General features: G+C 43.9%; 1 protein-coding gene across 1 annotated transcript in view; it reads right to left on the reverse strand.

The window, feature by feature from the left end:
• arsb (arylsulfatase B) overlaps nt 1-19,557 on the reverse strand; it is an 89,780-nt gene extending 70,223 nt beyond the window's left edge. The window contains exon 1 of the mRNA XM_048525060.2: nt 19,019-19,557. Within this exon, the coding sequence (XP_048381017.1) occupies nt 19,019-19,294 (276 nt within the window). The 5' untranslated portion in view covers nt 19,295-19,557. The remainder of the gene's footprint in view (nt 1-19,018) is intronic.
• Between the last annotated feature and the right edge of the window lie 869 nt (nt 19,558-20,426).

A 20,426-nucleotide genomic window follows, 5' to 3' on the forward strand; every position in this document is an offset into this window, starting at 1 on the left:
CTTCAAGTACTCATCCAAGTACTTTTTGAAGGTTGTGAGATTTCTGCTTCCGTGATAGTCAATTCCAGACCCCACTACCGTCTGGGTGAAAAAGATTCTTCAAATCCCACTCGGAAATTATGCTCCTTTGTTATTAACTTTCAACTAATAGGAGCACAGCTTTCTATTTTCTGTGTTTCTAAGAACCAATGAATCCAAAACCTCTTTAGAGCTTGATACATTTGCAGAGGAGTAGTGACACAAACACCATTTTGTCCATCATTGCAATTGTTTCATAAAACTTTAAATGTGTATTTTGTTTGAAGAGCAGCACAATTAATGAATAAGAAACCCAACAACATCTCATGGATTTCCAGTGATTTCAGTTTTCACCTTGCTCAACCTGACCACATCAGCTCCAATCTTTCCCATAGATTCACAGACACAACGGCCTTGCCATTCATTTGTTTGAAGGACAATTTGTTTTCTCTCACTTGTAAACCCCTTAGGCATAACCTACACATCTTCCAGTCTATTCACAGTCACTACAGCTCATCTCCAAGGATACACAGTAACCATAAGAAGAATTCCCTCAGGGCAGATAAGAAGGATCACGCTAAGCTTACAGATAACCCTCATCTGATAAACTCATGTTACACACAGCACAAGCAGCATGTTATCTTCTGCCAATGCCATTTATATCTGTCCTCTCCTAATGCTAATAATTTAAAAGCAATCACTTTGATGTGTTCACCTTCTACAGTTTTACTTTATTTGGCAGGGTAAAGAACAAAGCAGGACAGGAACACATCATACAATGCAGTATAAAGGCACATTGTATGATAGTAGAATTACACAGAGATCCAAAGGGTCTCAGTGAAACTTGTACAGATCTCACTAGCCATGCCAACCGCTAAAATGAATTCTGCTACAACTTGGGAAGACAAAGGAATGACCACTTTCCTTGTGAAGGATGTCTATTGGCAAGTGAATCTGGATGCAAACAGTATTTTAACTGCATTATGGGCACTACATGAGAGGCATAGTTCATTGCTAGTGCTGTCAAAATATAACTCAGACAGCAGGATATACGTAGTAATTTTCCCAGGGTGTAATTTATTGTATGTGATCTCCCAGTCCACAGATGTGGAGATCCAAAGAAAGAAGTCATTGAAATAAAATCCGCTAAAGAGAACTCACCAGGTGAAACCAAAGCTGAACAAGAAAAAGATCCAATTGATAATGTCTCAAGTACAGGGATCATAAAATGATAGCAAAAAGATTTGCTTGGATCCTGACTAGGATGAGGCGCTATGACCAACTAATGTGAAGGCAGTGCAATGATTTGTTGGATTTGTGATTAAGCAAATTTGCCAATTTAGTCAAATTGTGTGAACCTTCTTGCAAGTTTAAGCTGTATAGCAGAATTAGGGTAAAGAACAATGAGTAACTTTCACTGGAATCAAACATCTAAACGGTGACAACACTAGTGCTAAGGTACCACAATATCAATAAACTCAGCTTGCAATGTGATATTAATGAGACAGCAATCCCTTACGAAGCATGGACAAACAGCTGAATTTGGACTTAGGGCATTAATGCAGTCTTGACAATGCTATGCTATGCTCAGATTAAAGGGAGGGAATACAGGAGTGTTTTGCTAGTGAAGATTTTAATCAGTATCTGTTTGGGAGATTTTTTTTTCCTTTATTAATTCACAGAATGAAGGCATTGCTGGTCAAGCAGCATTTATTGCCCAGAGGGAAGTGAAGAGTCACCCACATTGCTGGGGGTCTGAAGTCACATGTAGGCCAGACCAGCAGATTCCTTCCCTGAAGGACATTAGTGAACCAGATGGGTTTTTCCTGACAATTGACAATGGATTCGTGGTTATCATTAGATTCTCAATTCCAGATATTTATTGAATTCAATTTCTACCATCTGCCACGGTGGGATTTGAACCTGGATCATCAGAACATCTGGGTATCTGGATTAAAAGTCCAGCGATAATACCACTAGGCCATCGCCTCCCCAGTGACAGTAGAACCCAACTATAAGCTACTTCAAAGCATCTTTCTCAAACCTATTCTGTCTGTAAGTAATGTCACTTTATTTGCAAAGATATCATCTGAACATGACATTTAAGCAAAAGAAACAGATCTACATTGCTGACATGCCATCAAAAGCAGCATTTCCTATAGAGGCCATATTGGATATTGAGATGGTGTGAAATCTTTCAGACTCAAGAAGAGGCAATGGGTTGATATGCTCTGGTAGATATCAACCCAGCAGAGAAAGTGAATCTGAAAGACAAATATCTTGCTTAAATCAAACAAACTTAACACTATGGGAAATACTGACGAAAGGACAACCTGAAAGCATCAAGGAAACACCTACCACTGCTGGAGAGTATTAGGTATATAAGATTGAAGGGACGGCCCAGATGCCATTTTGTACAAAAGCAACAGAGATATTATCACAAAGATGATAAGAGATGTTGAAGCATATCCATTCAAGCCATCAAGAAATTGAATCCAGTCTGAGAAAACATGAGAAGTGTTGTATTTGCCAAACATATGCAGTGAGTTAAAGACTACACCAGTTCAATTCTTGCAATGAATATCAAGCTAAGGAAGTCAAACAGCCCCATATAACACAAGATCTCACAGAAGAACAAGGATTAAGCTTGGAGTAGACCCCTTCACTCCAGCAGGAACTAACTGTCCTGACACCATTGACTACTAGGAGTTAGAACAACTGATGTCAGTGACTACCAATAAGATGATAGAATGCCCAAATGCCACTTCAGTCATTACACACATTATCTTCAATGATAATGGCTGTCAATTCATTAATGAAGAATTCAGTCTCTTCATAAAAGATTGGGTAATTCAACTTGATCCCTCATCTCCACACTATCCCCAGTCAAATGGAAATGTTGAGGCAACAGTGGAGCTTGCCAAAGGGATCAAGAAGAAATTGAGCAAATCCATTATAGATATAGATAACACAATCCTTAAGTGGAGAAATAGACTGAATAAAGGCATGGAATGTAGTCCAGTCCAAAGGCTAATGTCACACTGCACCCAAACTACTCTTCCAATAGTAAAAAAGACTACTGAAGCCAGATGTAGTAACAGATGTGTGTCAAAAGCAAAGTGAGACAACAAAAGCAAATTTTATTTCAGAAAAACTGCCAATTCACTGTCTGACCTGAGCATTGGAAAACTTGTCAGAGTGCAAACATTCAACACTCTCAATAAAAGTCAGCTCACATGGCAAATTGGGACTTGCATACAGCCATGGTTACTTTGATCATCTGTGGCAAATGTAGGAGCATGGGTAGACCATTTGGCTCCTCAAGACTCCTCCACAATTTAATAAGATCACAGCTGACCTGACTGAATCCTCAACACATACACGTACACCATGATAAAATTTTACTTCTTATTTATCAAGAATCTATTCACCACCTAATGGAAGTAGACACATTAAGCAAATAGGCAAAGACTTGGCAAATGGAATATAATGCAAGAAAATGAGAGTTAAAATGTGAGCTCTTGTGCTCCTAAGATGCTGCTTGGCCTGCTGTGTTCATCCAGCCCCACACTTTGTTATCTAAAATGTAAGTTAATGCATTTTTAACAGGAAGAGTACAGGAACTGAATACTACTTAAAATGGGGAAGACTGAAGAAAGCAATGTAAGAGAGAGAATTGGGAGTCCTCATCCATGAATCACAAGTTCAGTGGGTAATACGGAAGGCAAATGAAATGTTGGCATTTCAAAGGAAATGAGTATAGATGTGCAGAGATTTCACTAATCACACTACAACTGGGATACTGTGAACAGGTTTAGGGCCCTGATCTAAGAAAAGGGCAGGCAGTTCCCTGGATGGTTCACTGAGATGATATCAGGTATGGAGGGATAGTTTTATGAGGAGGGTTTCAATAGTTTGGGTTTGAACTCTTTGGAATTTAGAAGAATGAGAGTCAACCTTACTGAAACATCAAAAAGATTCTTAGAGGATTTGACAAGGTAGATGCAGAAAGATTGTTTCCCTTCATGGGGAAGTCTAGGACCAGGACTAGGGCATAATCTCAGAATAAATGGTTGCACATTAAAGACAGAAATGGGGAGGAATTTATTCTCTCAGAAGGTAGTGAACCTGTGGAATTATTTACCACAGAGGGCTGTTGAGGGTGAGTCATAAAGTGTATTAAAGGCTAAGATGGAACAAATTTTCAATGAGTAATGGAATCTAGGATTATGGGAAAAGGCAGGACAGTGGAATTGAGGATTATCAGATCAGCCACAAATGGTGGAGCAGACTCAATGGGCTGAGTGGCCTATTTCTGTTCCTTTGTTTTATGGTCTTAAAAGTATTTAAAGCCTATGAGAACACACCATTTGAACAGAATTGACAATCATCTGAGAAAATATTTTCCCGAATCAGTCTTAAATGGGCAACCTCTTATTTTTAAACTGCATGGCTTAGTTCGAGATTGTTCCTTTTGAGGAAATACAGATGCTGGACAATTGAGATAACAAGGTGTAGAGCTGGATGAACACAGCAGGGTCTAGGCCCAAAACGTCAGCCTTCCTGCTCCTCTGATGGTGCTTGGCCTGCTGTGTTCATCTAGCTCTACACCTTGTTATCTCAGGTCACCTCAGGATCTTAGTCATTTCAACCAAGTAACCTCTTACTCTTCAAAACTCCAAGGGATACAGGTCTAGACAGTTAGACTTTTCCTCATTAGATAACCAGATATTCCAGGTATTGGTCAGTAAACTTCACTAATTTGTTTCCGACACATTAACATCCTTCCTTAAGGAGACCAATACTACGCATAATATTCTAGATGTGGTCTTATCAGTGTCCTATACAACTGAATCTTCCTTCTTCTGTGTGAATGACCAGATACATCACTGTAACCACAGACATTCCTATACAACTAGAGGATATCATAGTTGTGCTGAAGGAGGGTACTATGGAGGACTCGAGCAGTGAGGGAATATGGGCAGAGCTCAGAAATAGGAAGGGTGCAGTAGCAATGCTGGGGCTGTACTACAGGCCTTCCAACAGCGAGCATGAGATTGAAGTACGAATATGTAGACAGACTATGGAAAGATGTAGGAGCAACAGGGTGTTGGTGTTGGGAGATTTTAATTTTCCCAACATTGACTGGGATTCACTTAGTGTTAGGGGTTTAGATGCAGCAAAATTTGTAAGGTGCATCCAAGAGGGTTTTTTGAGCAGTATGTAAATTGTCCAACTTGGGAAGGGGCCGTACTGGGCCCGGTGTTGGGGAATAAGCCCAACCAGGTGGTTGAAGTTTCAGTAGGGGATAACTATAGGAATAGTGATCACAATTCCATAAATTTTAGAATACTCATGGACAAAGACGAGAATGGTCCTAAAGAAAGAGTGCTAAATTGGGAGAAGGCCAACTATACCAAAATTCGGCAGGAACTGGGGAATGTGGATCAGGAGCAGCTGTTCGAGGGTAAATCCACATTTGATATGTGGGAGGCTTTTAAAAGAGAGTTTGATTAGAGTGCAGGACAGACATGTCCCTGTGAAAATGAGGGATAGAAAGGGCAGGATTAGGGAACCATGGATGACAGGTGAAATTGTGAGGCTAAAGAGGAAAAAGAAAGCATACATAAGGTCTAAGCAACTGAAAACAGACAAAACTTTGGAAGAATATTGGAAATGTAGGGCAAATCTGAAACGAGGAATTAAGAGGGCTAAAAGCGTCATGAAATATCTTTAGCAAACAGGGTTAAGGAAAATCCCAAAGCCTTTTATTCATATATAAGGAGCAAGAGGGTAACTAGAGAAAGGGTTGGCCCACTCAAAGACAGCAGAGGGAAGTTATGAGAGGAGTAAGAGAAAGTGAGTGAGATTATTAATGAGTACTTTGCGTTGGTATGCACTGAGGAGAGGGACATGACAGATGTTGAGGTTAGGGATAGATGTTTGATTACTCTAGATCAAGTCGGCATATGGATGGGGCAAGTGTTGGGTATTCTAAAAAGGCATTAGTGTAGACAAGTCCCCAGGTCCAGATGGGATCTATCCCTGGTTAATGACGGAGGCGAGAGAGAAAATAGCTGGGGACTTAACATATATCTTCACAGAATCCTTGAGCACGGGTGAAGTCCCAGAGGACTGGAGAATTGCTAATGTTGTCTCCTTGTTTAAGAAAGGTAGCAAGGATAATCCAGGTAATTATAGACCAGTGAGCCTGACGTCAGTGGTGGAGAAGCTGCTGGAGAAGATACTGAGGGATAGGATCTATTTACATTTGGAAGAAAATGCGCTTATGAGTGACAGGCAGCACGGTTTTGTGCAGGGAAGGTCATGTCTTACCAACTTGCTAGAATTCTTTGAGGAAGTGACAAAGTTGATAGATGAGGGAAGGGCTGTAGATGTCATATACATGGACTTCAGTAAGGCATCTGATAAAGTTCCCCATGGTAGGCTGACAGAGAAAGTGAAGTCACATGCTGTCCAGGGTGTGCTAGCTAGATGGGCAGGCAACTGGCTGGGCAACAGGAGACAAAGTTGTTGTGGAAGGAAGTTTCCCAAAATGGGGAACTGTGACCAGTGGTGTTCCGCAGGGATCCGTGTTGGGACCACCGTTGTTTGTGATATACATAAGTGATCTAGACGGAAGGTATGGATGGTCTGTTTAGCAAGTTTGCAGATGACACCAAGATTGTTGGAGTAGCAGATAGTGAAGGGGATTGTAAGAGAATGCAGCAGAATATAGATACATTAGACAGTTGGGCAGAGAAATGGCAGATTGAGTTCAATCCAGGCAAATACGAGGTGATGCATTTTAAAAGATCCAATTCAAGAGCAAACTAAACGGTAAATGGAAAAGCCCTGAGGAAAATTGATGCACAGAGAGATCTGGGTGTTCAGGTCCATTGTACCCTGAAGGTGACAACGCAGGTCAATAGCGTGGTCAAGAAGGCATATGGCGTGCTTTCATTCATCGGACAGAGTATTGAGTACAACAGTTGGCAGGTCATGTTGCAGTTGTATAGGATTTTGGTTTGATCACATTTGGAATACTGTGTACAGTTCCGGTCACCACATTACCAAAAGGATGTGGATGCTTTGGAGAGGGTGCAGAGGAGGTTCACCAGGATGTTGCCTGGAATGGAGGGTGCTAGCTATAAAGAGAGGTTGAGTAGATTAGGATTTTTTACATTAGAAAGAGAGAGGTTGAGGGGGGGACCTGATTGAGGTCTACAAAATCATGAGGTATAGACGGGGTGGATAGCAAGAAGCTTGCCCCCCCCCCCCCCCCCCCCCAAAGAGTGGGAGATATATATACTAGGGAGATATGCGTGGAAAGTTCTTTGCGCAGAGGCTGGTGGGTACCTGGAACGCATTGCCAGCGGAGGTGGTAGAGGTGGGCACGAAAGCATCATTTAAGATGTATCTAGACAGATACGTGAATGGGCAGGGAGCAAAGGGATATAGATCCTTGGAAAACAGCTGACAGGTTGAGATACAGGGTCTGCATCGGCGCAGGCTTGGAGGGCCGAAGGGCCTGTTCCTGTGCTGCAATTGTCTTTGTTCTTTGTTCTAGAGAGGCTAGCCCTACACTGAAGGCAGCAAGTCAAGCTGGAGGTACGTCACCACCTGCACAGATTGTAGAAGAATCATCTATTCCAGGGGTCCGCTGTTCTCCAGCAGCAGCAATAGGTCAGAAACAGGATACCACAGCAGCAGTTCTCACCCTGAGAAGGACACTTTACAAATGAACAAACATCAGAGGAATTGTCAATGACCCTATGCAGGTGTACCATTAGGAAACCTGCAGTATTTAAAGACTATGCATGCAAAGCACATGCAGAAACTAACTAAAACTGGAACTTCTACTAACACAGCATTTATTAACAAAACACCATTTTAATTGCGGCCACGTATATTCATAACTTGTAATGCCAAATTATAAAAATGCTTCAAAAAAATTCCATGAACTATGAAAAGGGGAAGTTTGGAGAAATGCAATTGTACCTCCTTGACTTGCCATAGTCATGTGACTTCCAGCTCTGTTGTAAATGCTTCTGCATGTCATAGTTGAGGGTTGTGGGGCTGGATTACAGAGACAGGAGGGGCTTTGAAAATAAGGATGAGACTTTTAAAATCAAGATATGGCTGTTTTCTTTTGGTTCCCAGGTAAGCAAACACAGCATAGATAAAAGTGAGCAGGACTGGGTGAGAGTTTAGATATGGTAAACAGAATGTTGGATATCTGTCCAATAATTGCGAGCAGATTATGGAAGGCCACCTACGGGTGTGCTGGAATTAGGTCTAGAAGTGGAGAGGCATGAAAGCTTCAGCAGATGAGCTGGGATGGCACAACAGTGGGCAGCGTAATGAAGCTGGAAAAAGCTGTCTCAGACATATGATTGGGCAGTGTAGATAAGGAAATAATCTTGGATAGTCTCAATTTGAGTCCCAGACAAGTCAAATAAAGAGCACAGAACTAAGAGCCATCAGATTACCAATTTCAGGGTAGTGGCACCTGAGCTGTGCAGTGAAGAGGATTCAGTGATCTGTAGGTAGATCATTGATGGGTCAGAGTAAAGTGAACCTGATCTGAACAAGTTTCCCATTGCCCCTAACTGGAGAGAGCAGAGAGACACTGGATAGCAGCCTTCCTGCTCCTCTGATGCTGCTTGGCCTCCTGAAACACAGCTCTACACCTTGTTATCTCAGATTCTCCAGCATCTGCAGTTTCTATTGTCTCAGGAGTAGCGAAGAGTTGTGCTGCAGCAGCACCACCTAGTGTTTTATTTTTGAACTGCTGCTGCTAATGGCTTGGGGAAAAAAATCTGTTCACCTCACCATGAAGAAATTACACCACCATACCAAGAGTCCAACTCAGTGTAGGTATTTGACGTGGTTTCTTGATCACATTTTTAAAAAAAAGTCCCTCACACTACAGTTCGGGAGGTGCAAGTGCTCAGAAGGGAATACAATGGGAAAATCTGGCAAAGTAGAACAGGCTCTGCAGCCTGGGATTGTAAGGGAGCAGGGTGGACTGCGGAAGAACAGATCATCTGTTCTTGATCAACGCAGGAGTTTCAAAGGCATTGTCAAATGTGCTTCTCCAAAACCAATCCACTAACGTAGCACCGGCTGATGAGAGATTCCAAACAGGAATATTAACAGAGGCACTTGTGTGATTGATTCCTTGCAGCTCTGAGTGCCAGATTCATGGAAAGCCCGTTGTGCCTGAGGGAACGTGACAAATCCAAGAGGGAACACCTTGGCTGTCTATATCCGGGGTCAACTTGACAAACTGTCCTGTTTTCCTGTAACAAGCTCCAGTGAATGCCAATATGCATTTGTGAGCTGCCTCACAAATCAACACAACAGAGTTTGAATGGAGCCAGTGGCCAGAATGTTCAATGTCACTGTGATTTTCAGCATCATGAGCATAGTGTTCCCTTCCAAGCCAGGTATCTATTTCCTGCAGAAGGTGGCCCATATGGGTAACAACTTCATTTGCTTTCTTTTTCCACCCATAAGTGTTATCACACACAACTGGGTGCCTTCTCACCATCAAAATAACTGATTCTTCTTTGCTTTCTTTTAAACTACTAACTGCGACCATAAAAACCCTCATGTATCCAATTGAATATTCACAGACAAACCCATGATGCAAACATCAAAATGTGGGTGGTAGGGAGGGCCAAAATCAAAATGGTGTTAAGAGGGGAAGATAAAGCTCACCTCTCTCAAGATGAATTGAGACCATGGACGGAGGTTGCACACTTCCTCTCCAGGGACACCAAGGTTTGAACCTAAACACAACATTGGCAGTCAGCAAAAATGAGCCCCTCCACTGCCTGGACATGGTTATAACCAGCCTGGCCTGGCCCAGGAGCAGACCCATGAGGAGGTCCTCCGATCTGCCTACTCCCCTCTGCACCAGGTGTGCAAAGATCAGGAGCATGGGGCTCAAGTGCAACCAAAAACACAACAAAAGATTTTCCATATAACTAAAAAGGGGGTGCAAAACATCAAATCCCACGGGATCCAGGTGAGCCAGCTAGATGTCACAAAATTGATTTGGTCTTAGAAGACAGAGTAGCAGTCAAAGGGTGTTTTCTGAAATGGAGATCGGTAACTGGTGGCGTTCCACAGGGATCAGTGCTGGGACCTTTGTTGTTTCTGAGGAAGATGACTTCAGCTTGTACGAGGGGGCATAGCTACAAATTGAAGGGAGATAGGTTTAAGACAGATGTCAGAGGCAGGTTCTTTACTCAGAGAGTGGTAGGGGCGTGGAATGCCCTGCCTGCCAATGTAGTTAACTCAGCCACATTAGGGGCATTTAAACAGTCCTTGGATAAGCATATGGATGATGATGGGATAGCGTAGGGGGAGGGGCTTAGATTAGTTCACAGGTCGGCGCAACATCAAGGGCCGAAGGGGCTGTTCTGCGCTGTATTGTTCTATGTTCTGTGTTCTAATATATATAAATGGTCTGGAGGAAACTGTAGGTAGTGTGATTAGTAAATGTGTAGATGACACTGAAATTGGTGAAATTGCAGACAGCGAGGAGGATTGTGAAAGGATACAACAGGATATAGATAGTTTGCAGGTTTGGGAAGAGAAATGGCAGATGGAGTTTAATCCAGACAATCGCAAGGTGATGCATTTTGAAAGATCAAATTCAGATGCACATTACACATTAAAGGCAGAACTTTTAGGAGCATCAAAATACAGAGGGATTGGGTGTACAGGTCCATAAATCCTTGAAAGTGGCAACACAAGTTGGATAAGATGGTCATGAAGGCATACAGCACCTTTGCCTTCGTTGACCAGGGCAGTGAATGTAAACGTTGGCAAGCTGTGTTATAACTGTATAAAATACTTCAGTTAGGCCAAATTTGGAATACTGCATGCAGTTCACTACCAGAGGATGTGAATGCTTTGGAGAGGGCGCAGAGAAGATTTACCAGGACGCTGCCTGGTGTGGAGAGTTTTAGTTATGAGGACAGGCTGGATAAACTCAGATTGTTTCGCTGGAGCAACCTGATGGAGGTCTACAAATTTATGAGAGGCATAGACAGGTTGGATCATCAGAGGTTTTTTCTCCAGGGTGGAAAGTCAATTATGAGAGGTCACAGGTTCAAGGAAAGCAGGAAGGTTTAGGGGAGAAGTTTCTCGTCATGTTTCACACAGACGGTGGTGGGTGCCTGGAACGCTCTGCCAGTGGAGGTGGTGGAAGCAGGCACATTAGCAACATTTAAGGTGTATCCTGATAGACACATGAACATAAGGCAAACAGAGGAATACCTACTACACATGGGGAGTAACAGGTCTAAATAAGGACTAGGAATCGGTGCACGCTTTGTGAGCTGAAGGGCCTGTTCTTGTGCTGTATTGTATCGTATAAATGCCCACGACCAACGTACACATGTCTGCAGACCACACAGCACCACAAAATAAACTGTTGGGCTGGGAATCTGTGAAAAGCTGCAATCTGTGGTTATAAAGGAGAGTTGTGTGCGACACCGTCCACCCCAGGTCCCTGAGGGAAACAGGGAGGACTCACACGGGCAGAGTCCTCCGCAGGGGATTCGCACTGCCCAGCGATAATAGGCACACAAAGTTTTGTCAGGGCGGTGGATGTAAGAGTCAAGGAGGATGGTTTGCAGCAGCTTGTACAAAAACTGCCAATTCACAAGCCTAAAGGTCATACAACCCATATCCATTAGGCAGTTCACGTTATGGGGTGCAGGTGCCCAGGGGGAGGTAGGAGATCCTGCAGCCAATTTGAAATTCTATCCAGGCAGGGGTGTACACACACACACACACACACACCTGGTGCCCAATGTCGGATCTGAGCACCACTGTTTTTAGGGAATCATCCATGGACCGAACACCCGCCGCTGCAGTATGTGCCAATTCCTGTGGCAGCATCCGGCCCAGGCCCCAGCCACGCAGTCACCCCGACTCTGGTCACCCCCACAGCCACAGCCCTCTCCTTCCACCAGTCACTCAGACCTGCGATGGTGGAGGTGCAGATTCTTGAGCAACGGCTCTCTGATGATAGCCGTGACTCCTGACGGTGGGGAGGCACAGCGCAAGTCAACCGTGTCCCAGCCATTGATTAGGTCCTGGTATAGGGCAGGCAGCATCCTGAGGGTGACCTCCAACCAGAATCTGTGTGTTGCAACTGAGGCTGTGCAGTCAGTGGAAAAAAAAAATACGCCATTGGGTCGTACCGCCAAGGAGGTGGCTCGGTGGAGAGGGATTTGTGACAGAGTCTGAAGATGGAAAGTGGAGGCACACCAGGGATTAACTACCCTTCTCAATACAGACACTCAGAACATCTGCTGCGCCCCAGCCTATCTTCTTGTCCCACAAGAAGTGAACCAACATCCTGTGGATTTGGTGATAAAACCAATAGGAGGAGTCAAAGGGACCAGCCAGTAGCACAGTGTGGAGACCACCAGCTGGTTTAGGACCAGCACACAGCTCCTGTAAGACAGCACTTGGAGCAGTCCTGTCCAAAGGCCAAGGTGAGCCAAGAATTTGGCCTCCAGCTCCTGGAGGATTCCTCAGCCAGGTCGAGTCAGACCCCAGACAGAGGAGATGGGTGGTGTTCCTTCTGAACCCCTGTAACTCCTCCAGAAAGAAATCTACCCACCACAGGCCAAGCAAGAGTCAGGAATGTTTGACCCAGCCGATCGTGGCAGAAGACACTGCCCGGCACTCGTACATTGTCACCAGGCCAGCTGGGTCAGTGAACGTGAGGAGCACATCATCAGCATAAGGCGAAAGAACCACCACAGTGACTGGCCCAGAAATCTTGACAACATGCTCTGCTAGGGGTTCAGGAAAGGCTCTGTATGCAGGGAATACAGCTGGCTGGATAAGGGGCAGCCCTGAAACAGCCTCCTTGCCCAAAGCAAAGGGGCACCAACAGGCACCCATTAACATTAATCAGACACTCTGTGGCAAGTCGGATCTGGATGACGACCTGCACCCTGAACCTGAACGCTCACAGATACTCGTGATTGACCCTGTCAAACACCTTCTCCTGGTCGAGAGATAGTAAAACACTTGACAGACCAGCTCTCTATAAAAACAGGTCCTGGGCCAGATGGATGTTGTTGTGGATCCTCCAGCCTGGGACCGTGTACGACTGGTCAGGGTGGACCATGTGGTCCTGCATGAATCCCAGGCAAGACGACAACATCCTGACAAAAACATTGTAATCTTTGCCAAGGATGGAGAGCAGATACCTGTTCATAAGTAAACGAAGGTCCCCTGTCTTCGGCAACAGCACAGTGACTGCCTTTTGCCGAGAGAGGGGCAGCTTTCCGACAACTAAACATTCCTCCAGCATCCACACATAGTTGCTCCCCAAGATGTCCCAGAATGTCCTGAGCAACTCAAATTATTTACTTGATTCAGCCCCAATGATATCAGGTGTAGTTCATTGAGAACAAAATATTTGCCCAAGTTCACAAGTCAGCAGTATAATGTCGAAGGACAATGTCAACAAACTCATCTCAATCCCTTGATGATTGGGAGTTCAATTCTGACCACAGAACTTAAGCACATAATCTAGGCTGGCACTTCTGTGTAATAGGGAAGGAGTTACACGCAGTTATAGGTTTCATAATTGAGATGCAACACTGAGATCCCATCTGCCTGTTCAGGTTAGGCAGATGATTATTACACTGTTCAAAGAAGGTAGATACGATGGGCCAAATGGCCTTGAACAGCACTGTAATAATTCTGAGAGTCTGCTTGTCAGTGTTCAAACCAAGACTTCTCTCTCAACCAACAGTAAGCAGAACAATTGACCTTTCAGCTCTCAGATTTTGTGGGATCTTGTTGTGGGAAAGAAACACACCTTTCTTCTGGTATATGCTCAGATATTTGCTAGAAAAGCTGAATGGCACGAAGGTGGATAAATCACCAGGACCAGACGGACTACTCCCCGGAGTTCTTAAGGAGATAGGTGAAGAGATAGTGGAGGCATTAGTGGTGATCTTTCAGGAATTGCTTGAGTCCCTGTTTATAAAGGGAGTAAGGCAAAAGACAAATTACAGGCCAATTGGCCTAACCCAGGTTGTGGGTAAGATTTTAGAGCATATTGTGAAGGATGAGATTTCTGAATACTTGGAAGTGCATGGTTAAACAGGGCAAACTCAGCACGGCTTCATCAAGGGGGAGGTCATGCCTGATAAATCTGTTAGAATTCTTTGAGGAAGAAACAAGCAGATTAGACCATTGAGAGCCAATGGATGTTATCTACCTGGACTTGAGAAGTCTTTTGACAAGGTGCCACAGAGGAGCCTGCTGAATAAAATAAGGGCCCATGGTGTTAGAGGCAAGGTCCTAGAATGGATACAAGTTTGGCTGTTTGGCAGGAAACAGACAGTGAGGTTAAAAGAGTCTTGCACGGGATGGCAGCTGGTGACAAGTGGTGTTCTGTAAGGGTCAGTGTTGGGACCACAACTTTTCACTTTCTACATTAATGATCTCGATGAAGGAACTGTGGGCAGTCTGATACAAAGATAGATGGAGGGATAAGTAGCATTGAGGAGGTGGGAGGCTGCAGAAGGATGTGGACAGTTTAGGAGAGTGGGCAAAGAAGTGTCAGATGGAGTACAGCGTGGAAAAGTGTGAGGTCATGTGCTTTGGTAGGAAGAATAGAGGTGTTTTCTAAATGGGGAGAAAATTCAGAAGTCTGAAGTACAAAGAGACTTGGGTGTTCTAGTTCAGGATTCTCTCAAAGTAAACGTGCAGGTTCAGTCAGTGGGTAGGAAGGCAAATGCAACTTTGGCATTTATTTTGAGAGGACTTGAACATAAAAGCAGAGACGTACTTCTGAGGCTTTATAAGGTCCTGGTCAAGCCACATTTGGATTACTGTGTGCAGTTTTAGGCTCCATATCTGAGGCAGAACGTACTGGCCCTGGATTGGGTTCAGAGGAGATTCACAAGGATGGCCCCACAAATAAAAACTTAACAAATGAGGAACATTTGAGGATTTTTGGGTCTATACATGATGGAGTTTAGAAGGATTGGGGGGTGGGGTTCTAACTGACACTTACAGACAACTGAACGGCCTGGACATAGTGGATATTGGGAAGATATTTCCATTGGTTAGAGAGATTAGGACCTGAGGGCACAGCCTTAGAGTAAAAGGAAGACCTTTTAGAATGGAGATAAGGAGAAACTTCTTCAGCCAGACAGTGGTGAATCTATGGAACTCACTGCCACAGTAGGCTGGGGACGCCAGGTCATGGAGTATATTAAAGATCAAGATACATAGGTTCTTGATTGTCAAGGGTCACATAGAGAAAATTGGAGAATGGGGTTGAGAAACTTATTAGCCATGACTGAATGGCAGAGCAGGCTCAATGGACTGAATGGCCTAATTTCTGCTCCTATGTCTTATGGTCTAGTGGTCTTATTATAAATGTTGTTCTTATGTCACACTTCTGTGTGCTATCCAATGAGAAACAATATCTTTGCTAATTATTTACAATTGTAGCAGACTCAGGGTTTCAGATTTTTAATTTGATGGATTTTGTTTCTAAATTTGGCTGATTAAAAGAGTTTTTTTAAAACAATTCATTAATACTGCTTGTTAAACAAAGTCAAGATGCAATTTTATACAAAATCTATTGGCTTTGCATTAAGCAATTGAGATGTTAGGTGATGTAACAATTTCAGCAGCGTTATGAAATTATGTGGCTGTCAGCCAGTAACAGACATCTAAACAGAGACAGAAGAATAAGGAATTATTAGATCAGTAGTTGATAATGGTTACATATTATTTCCATAATATACTACCTGCAGTTTAAAAGGGCTGTTAGAAGTAGATTGTGGGACACTTAGGAATAAAGGCCTGATAAGGCAAACTTTCTCAAAGATGTTGTCAGGTTCCAATGGTCACCAGGTTTTAGAGGTAACTGACTCTCGCCTACAGCCAAACCCTGTTGTTATCCACAGTAGTACTCTGCTCTGCTAGCATCTCTGCTTTATTGCACTGCTGTCGCAAAACTACGTTCCATGGACCAAATCCACTGAGTTGGTATCTTGTCCTCATGATAGAATGTGGGGAGTTTATCTCCGACTGTGTCTATTTCTAGTTCTTGGTCCCCTTCTGGAACCTCATGTTTTACTAATCTGATCAAACTTCTTTTCACTGTATGCTGAAGTAGCTGATCTGGTCCTAACTTATTACAATCCTGCATTGGGTTGCTGCTTCTGTACCACACTGCAAAAAAAAACAGAAGTTGCTGGAAAAGTTCAGCAGGTCTGGCAGCATCCGTGAAGAAAGAAATCAGAGTTAACGTTCCGAGTCCAGTGATCCTTCCTCAGAACTAGGTCACATTACCCAAAATGTTAACTCTTACTTTCTTCACAGCTGCCAGATGCCAGACCTGCTGAGCTTTTTCAGCAACTTCTGTTTTTATTTCTGATTTACAGCAATCGCCGTTTTTTTCGGTTTTTATTCAGCATCACTCTAATTTATTTATACATTAAATCGGTTATGTATTTTACTGTTTTAAAAGGGTCTATGTTAGAAGAATAATTTGCTGGCAATAATCACTGGGTTGGGCAGGCTGGTCTGCTTGTTCACCTCCAGGGTGCAGCAATCTGCCTCTGAATAACCATCTTTGTCCCAGTCCTCAGGCATCGACTTCATTTATTCCATAGAATACTATTCCAGGACTTTGCTCTTGCACATTTGGCTGCTTCGTCTGATCTTGTCTCGGTCATCAATTGTCTCCCTCAACTACACCAATCCCATTGCTTTATCCTTAACCATGCTCCCTGGTTCTTCGATTTCAGTCCCACAGCTTCTTAGCGCGTTATTGGCACCAGCATCAACAACTAAACCTGCCACTGCCACCGGATGCAGAGATAGTCTCTGCTAGCTCATAGAATCATAGAATCCCTACAGTGTGGAAGCAGGCTATTCAACCCATCAAGTCCACACTGACCCTCTGAACAGCATCCCACCCAGACACCCCCCACCGTAACCCTGTCACCCTGCATTTGCCATTGTTAATCCATCTACCCTATCCCTGTAACCCTCCATTTTCCATAGTTAATCCATCTACGCAATCCCTCTAACCCTGCATTTCCCATAGTTATTCCATCTACCCTATCCCTGTAACCCTGCATTTCACAATGTTAACCTACCTAGCCCACACATCTTTGGACAGTGGGAGAAACCCAAGCACCCGGAGGAAACCCACACAGACGTGGAGAGAATGATGTGCTAACTGAACTTGGTTGCCTGAGGGTGGAATCAAACGCAGATCCCTGGCCCTGTGGGACAGCAGTGCCACCCCATGTGCATTTACCTTCATTGTCTCTTTCAGGACTCAAAATGTCAATTTTCCTGTTCCTCTGATGCTGCCTGGCCCGCTGTGTTCCTCCAGCTCCACAGTGTGTTATTTTTGTCTCTTTCCATGTTGTGCAAACTCCAGTTGTGATAGTCTAGTCCTTAACTGTTACTATAAGCCCACAAGAGCAGGGCAGAGGCTTGGAATTCCAAACTGACCCGCTGACTGGTGAAATCAGAAGTGTAAGTGAAATTCCTTCCACGTTAAAAAAAAAATCAACAGCATCCAGGACACCAAACACCATTTTAACTACTCTCTTTCCCCAACACTGACAGTGGCAGAGTGTATTATGATGCCAAATGAAAATAATTGCCCTAAACTATTTCCTCTCCTCTAGTACCGTCGCTGACCTTGCAGATCCACCATCTACAGTCTGATCCTTCAGCGTCGCTGTATCATCAGTCTCCTGTGAAGCAGCCAGTCGAGGTAGAATTATTATTTTCCCGGGACACTCCACCCAACAACAGGTTTACAACACTGCCATCCATTCCAACCTCCCTCACTGCCATAGTTGAGCAAGATCATTTTCAAGCTCACAACCCCATTAAATCCTGAGCTATGCTTCCAAACCCACAGCATCTCTATGGTAACAAAAACACTTACCTGCACATCCAGGAATGACCCATTACTGTCTCGGGCCACTTGCTGCTGTAACCTTAAACCCAGGCCAGCCTCTCAGTCCCCACCGCCTGCAGGCATCAGCTCATCCTGCTCCCTGCTCACGTTAGCACATCTTACTCTCAAATTGCTTTGTGTCCCTGTGTGGCTTTGCAAAACAACACTTTGAAGGTGCTGTGTACTGAAAATAAGGGGGATTATTTTCCAGTTACTCCTTCCAGCACTGACCCTCAAACAGGTAAGAGTTTTCAACACATCATTAAAGTCCCTCTGTAGCATCACTCTAATCGTCTCGACAACATTTCTGAGTCCTACTGCCCATCCTCGAAAACATCCTCCCTCTACTCTCCCTGTCTTCGGCCATTCGTTCCTAAACTGAAATTTCCTAAACATCTACATGCTTAATAAAATAAATTAAATCTTACCCAAACCATGACTAATTTTCATTACCCTTAACTATTTCACATTCTCTACATTTTCATTTTTTTAAAAATAAAATCCTCTACTTTCTTACTGTAAAACTTGAGTTTCTCTTCTCATTCTCAGGATGGGCAAAACAGACTAATTCTGGGTGGGAGCAAATTCCTGCAGATGCTGGAATCTGTACTGAAAACACACATGCTGGAGATCACAAATGGATCAGGGAGTATCCATCGGGAGAGAGCCATCCTGTCCAAATGACATTTCATTGCTGTCTCTGTGGATGCTGCCTTACACACTGATCGCCAGCATTTGTTTTCACACACAATTGTGGGATTTTGTTAATGGTTTCACAACACCCGAAGTCCGCAGTTAACTGTATCTTTAAGACAGCGCATCTTCTCCGAGATCAAACATTTTTGCAAAGCTTTCCTTTAGCTAGTTGCTACCATCATCCCTAATTTTACTCTAAAGCTCCAACACGATTTCCCCGGGTTGGAAATGTTAGAAGTCTCGATCTAATTAAATGTCGATGTTAGTAGCAGTTAAGTCTCCTGAAAGTGGCTGCCTTGTCCTTACCTGGTACCTGCCGGTCAGTAACTGGCTGCGGGAAGGTGTACACAGGGGCTGCACATAGTAGTTTTCCAGCTTGACCCCCTGAGCTGAGAGCTTGTCCAGAACCGGCGTTCGGATCTGAGAGCCATGGTACCCGATATCGTTCCAGCCATAATCGTCGGCCAGAATGAAGATGATGTGCGGCTGGGAAGTTTCCGAGATGGAAAGGACAACGGAAAAGACGAGCAAGCAGAACACAAAACACGGCCTCATTGACCCAGCTTCACACTTCGGCCGCATCCAACACCCGGAAGGCAGCAGTTGACAGCCGCACCGTCACATGACTGGTCCCGTGATCATTTCATATTCGTGTATCCAATACACTCAAAGATTGCAACAGTGTTCATACAGGTTAATGCCCATGCTTGACCATTTAAAAATAAATACTGTCGGTTAATTCGTGCACTGTAACGTTTACTGTAACTTAGTCCCTTATGAAGCAAAATGCTCCCTCACTCAGTTTTATAACTGTATAAGAACATGGGACGACTCTTTGTTCCTTGGTGATAATGTGAGCCAGGAGGTCTGAGTTCAAGTCCCACCTGCTCCAGAGGTGTGTCAGAGTATCTGTAATAGGTTGATTAAAAATGGGAACCAGCAAATAGGAGTAGTAAGCAATTCGACTCTCTCAAATCTGACCTGTCATGCAACTAGATCACGCCTACTACCTCAAGGCTATTTTCTCTGCACCGTCACTTCATATCTTTAAATGTCCACAAATCAGTCTCTGCCTTGAACACACTTAATGACCGAGCCTCCTGTGGAATAGACAATTCCAGGTGGTCAGCGAAGAATTCTCCATTTTAAATATGTCCCCCCGTTTTAAGACTATGTCCCACAAGGTGAAACATCCCTTCAACATCCACCTTGATAAGATCCCCAGGATCTTATACCTTTCAATAGGATCAATTGACATTCTTTTAAACTCTGTTGGAACACACCCAGCCTGTCTAATCTTTCATCATAAAACACCAACCACTAGCAACAACAGCCCTGAAATAACTCCTCGGAGGCCACTATCCCCTCACCAAGTCACCCTTTACTTACATATGGAGAGTCGTTGACACTGATCCATCTCTCTCAGAGTGAGCAGGATGCCTGACACTCCTATTCTGACCTGTCAGCCGGGGCTCCCTGATTGGACTCAATAACAGCACCAATCAGGGAACTAATATTCTATGAGGTCCACCTGGCTGACCTCATTACAATCACTACATCACCCACCCCAGTTGTCAAATTAAAACGACTCACCTATTCCAAGTGATGAAGGGTCTAGGCCCGAAACGTCAGCTTTTGTGTTCCTGAGATGCTGCTTGGCCTGTGGTGTTCATCCATCTCCACACTTTGTTATCTCTCTGCACAGATGCTGTGT

Source organism: Stegostoma tigrinum, chromosome 3 (assembly GCF_030684315.1).
Source record: "Stegostoma tigrinum isolate sSteTig4 chromosome 3, sSteTig4.hap1, whole genome shotgun sequence".
NCBI classification, from domain to species: domain Eukaryota; kingdom Metazoa; phylum Chordata; class Chondrichthyes; order Orectolobiformes; family Stegostomatidae; genus Stegostoma; species Stegostoma tigrinum.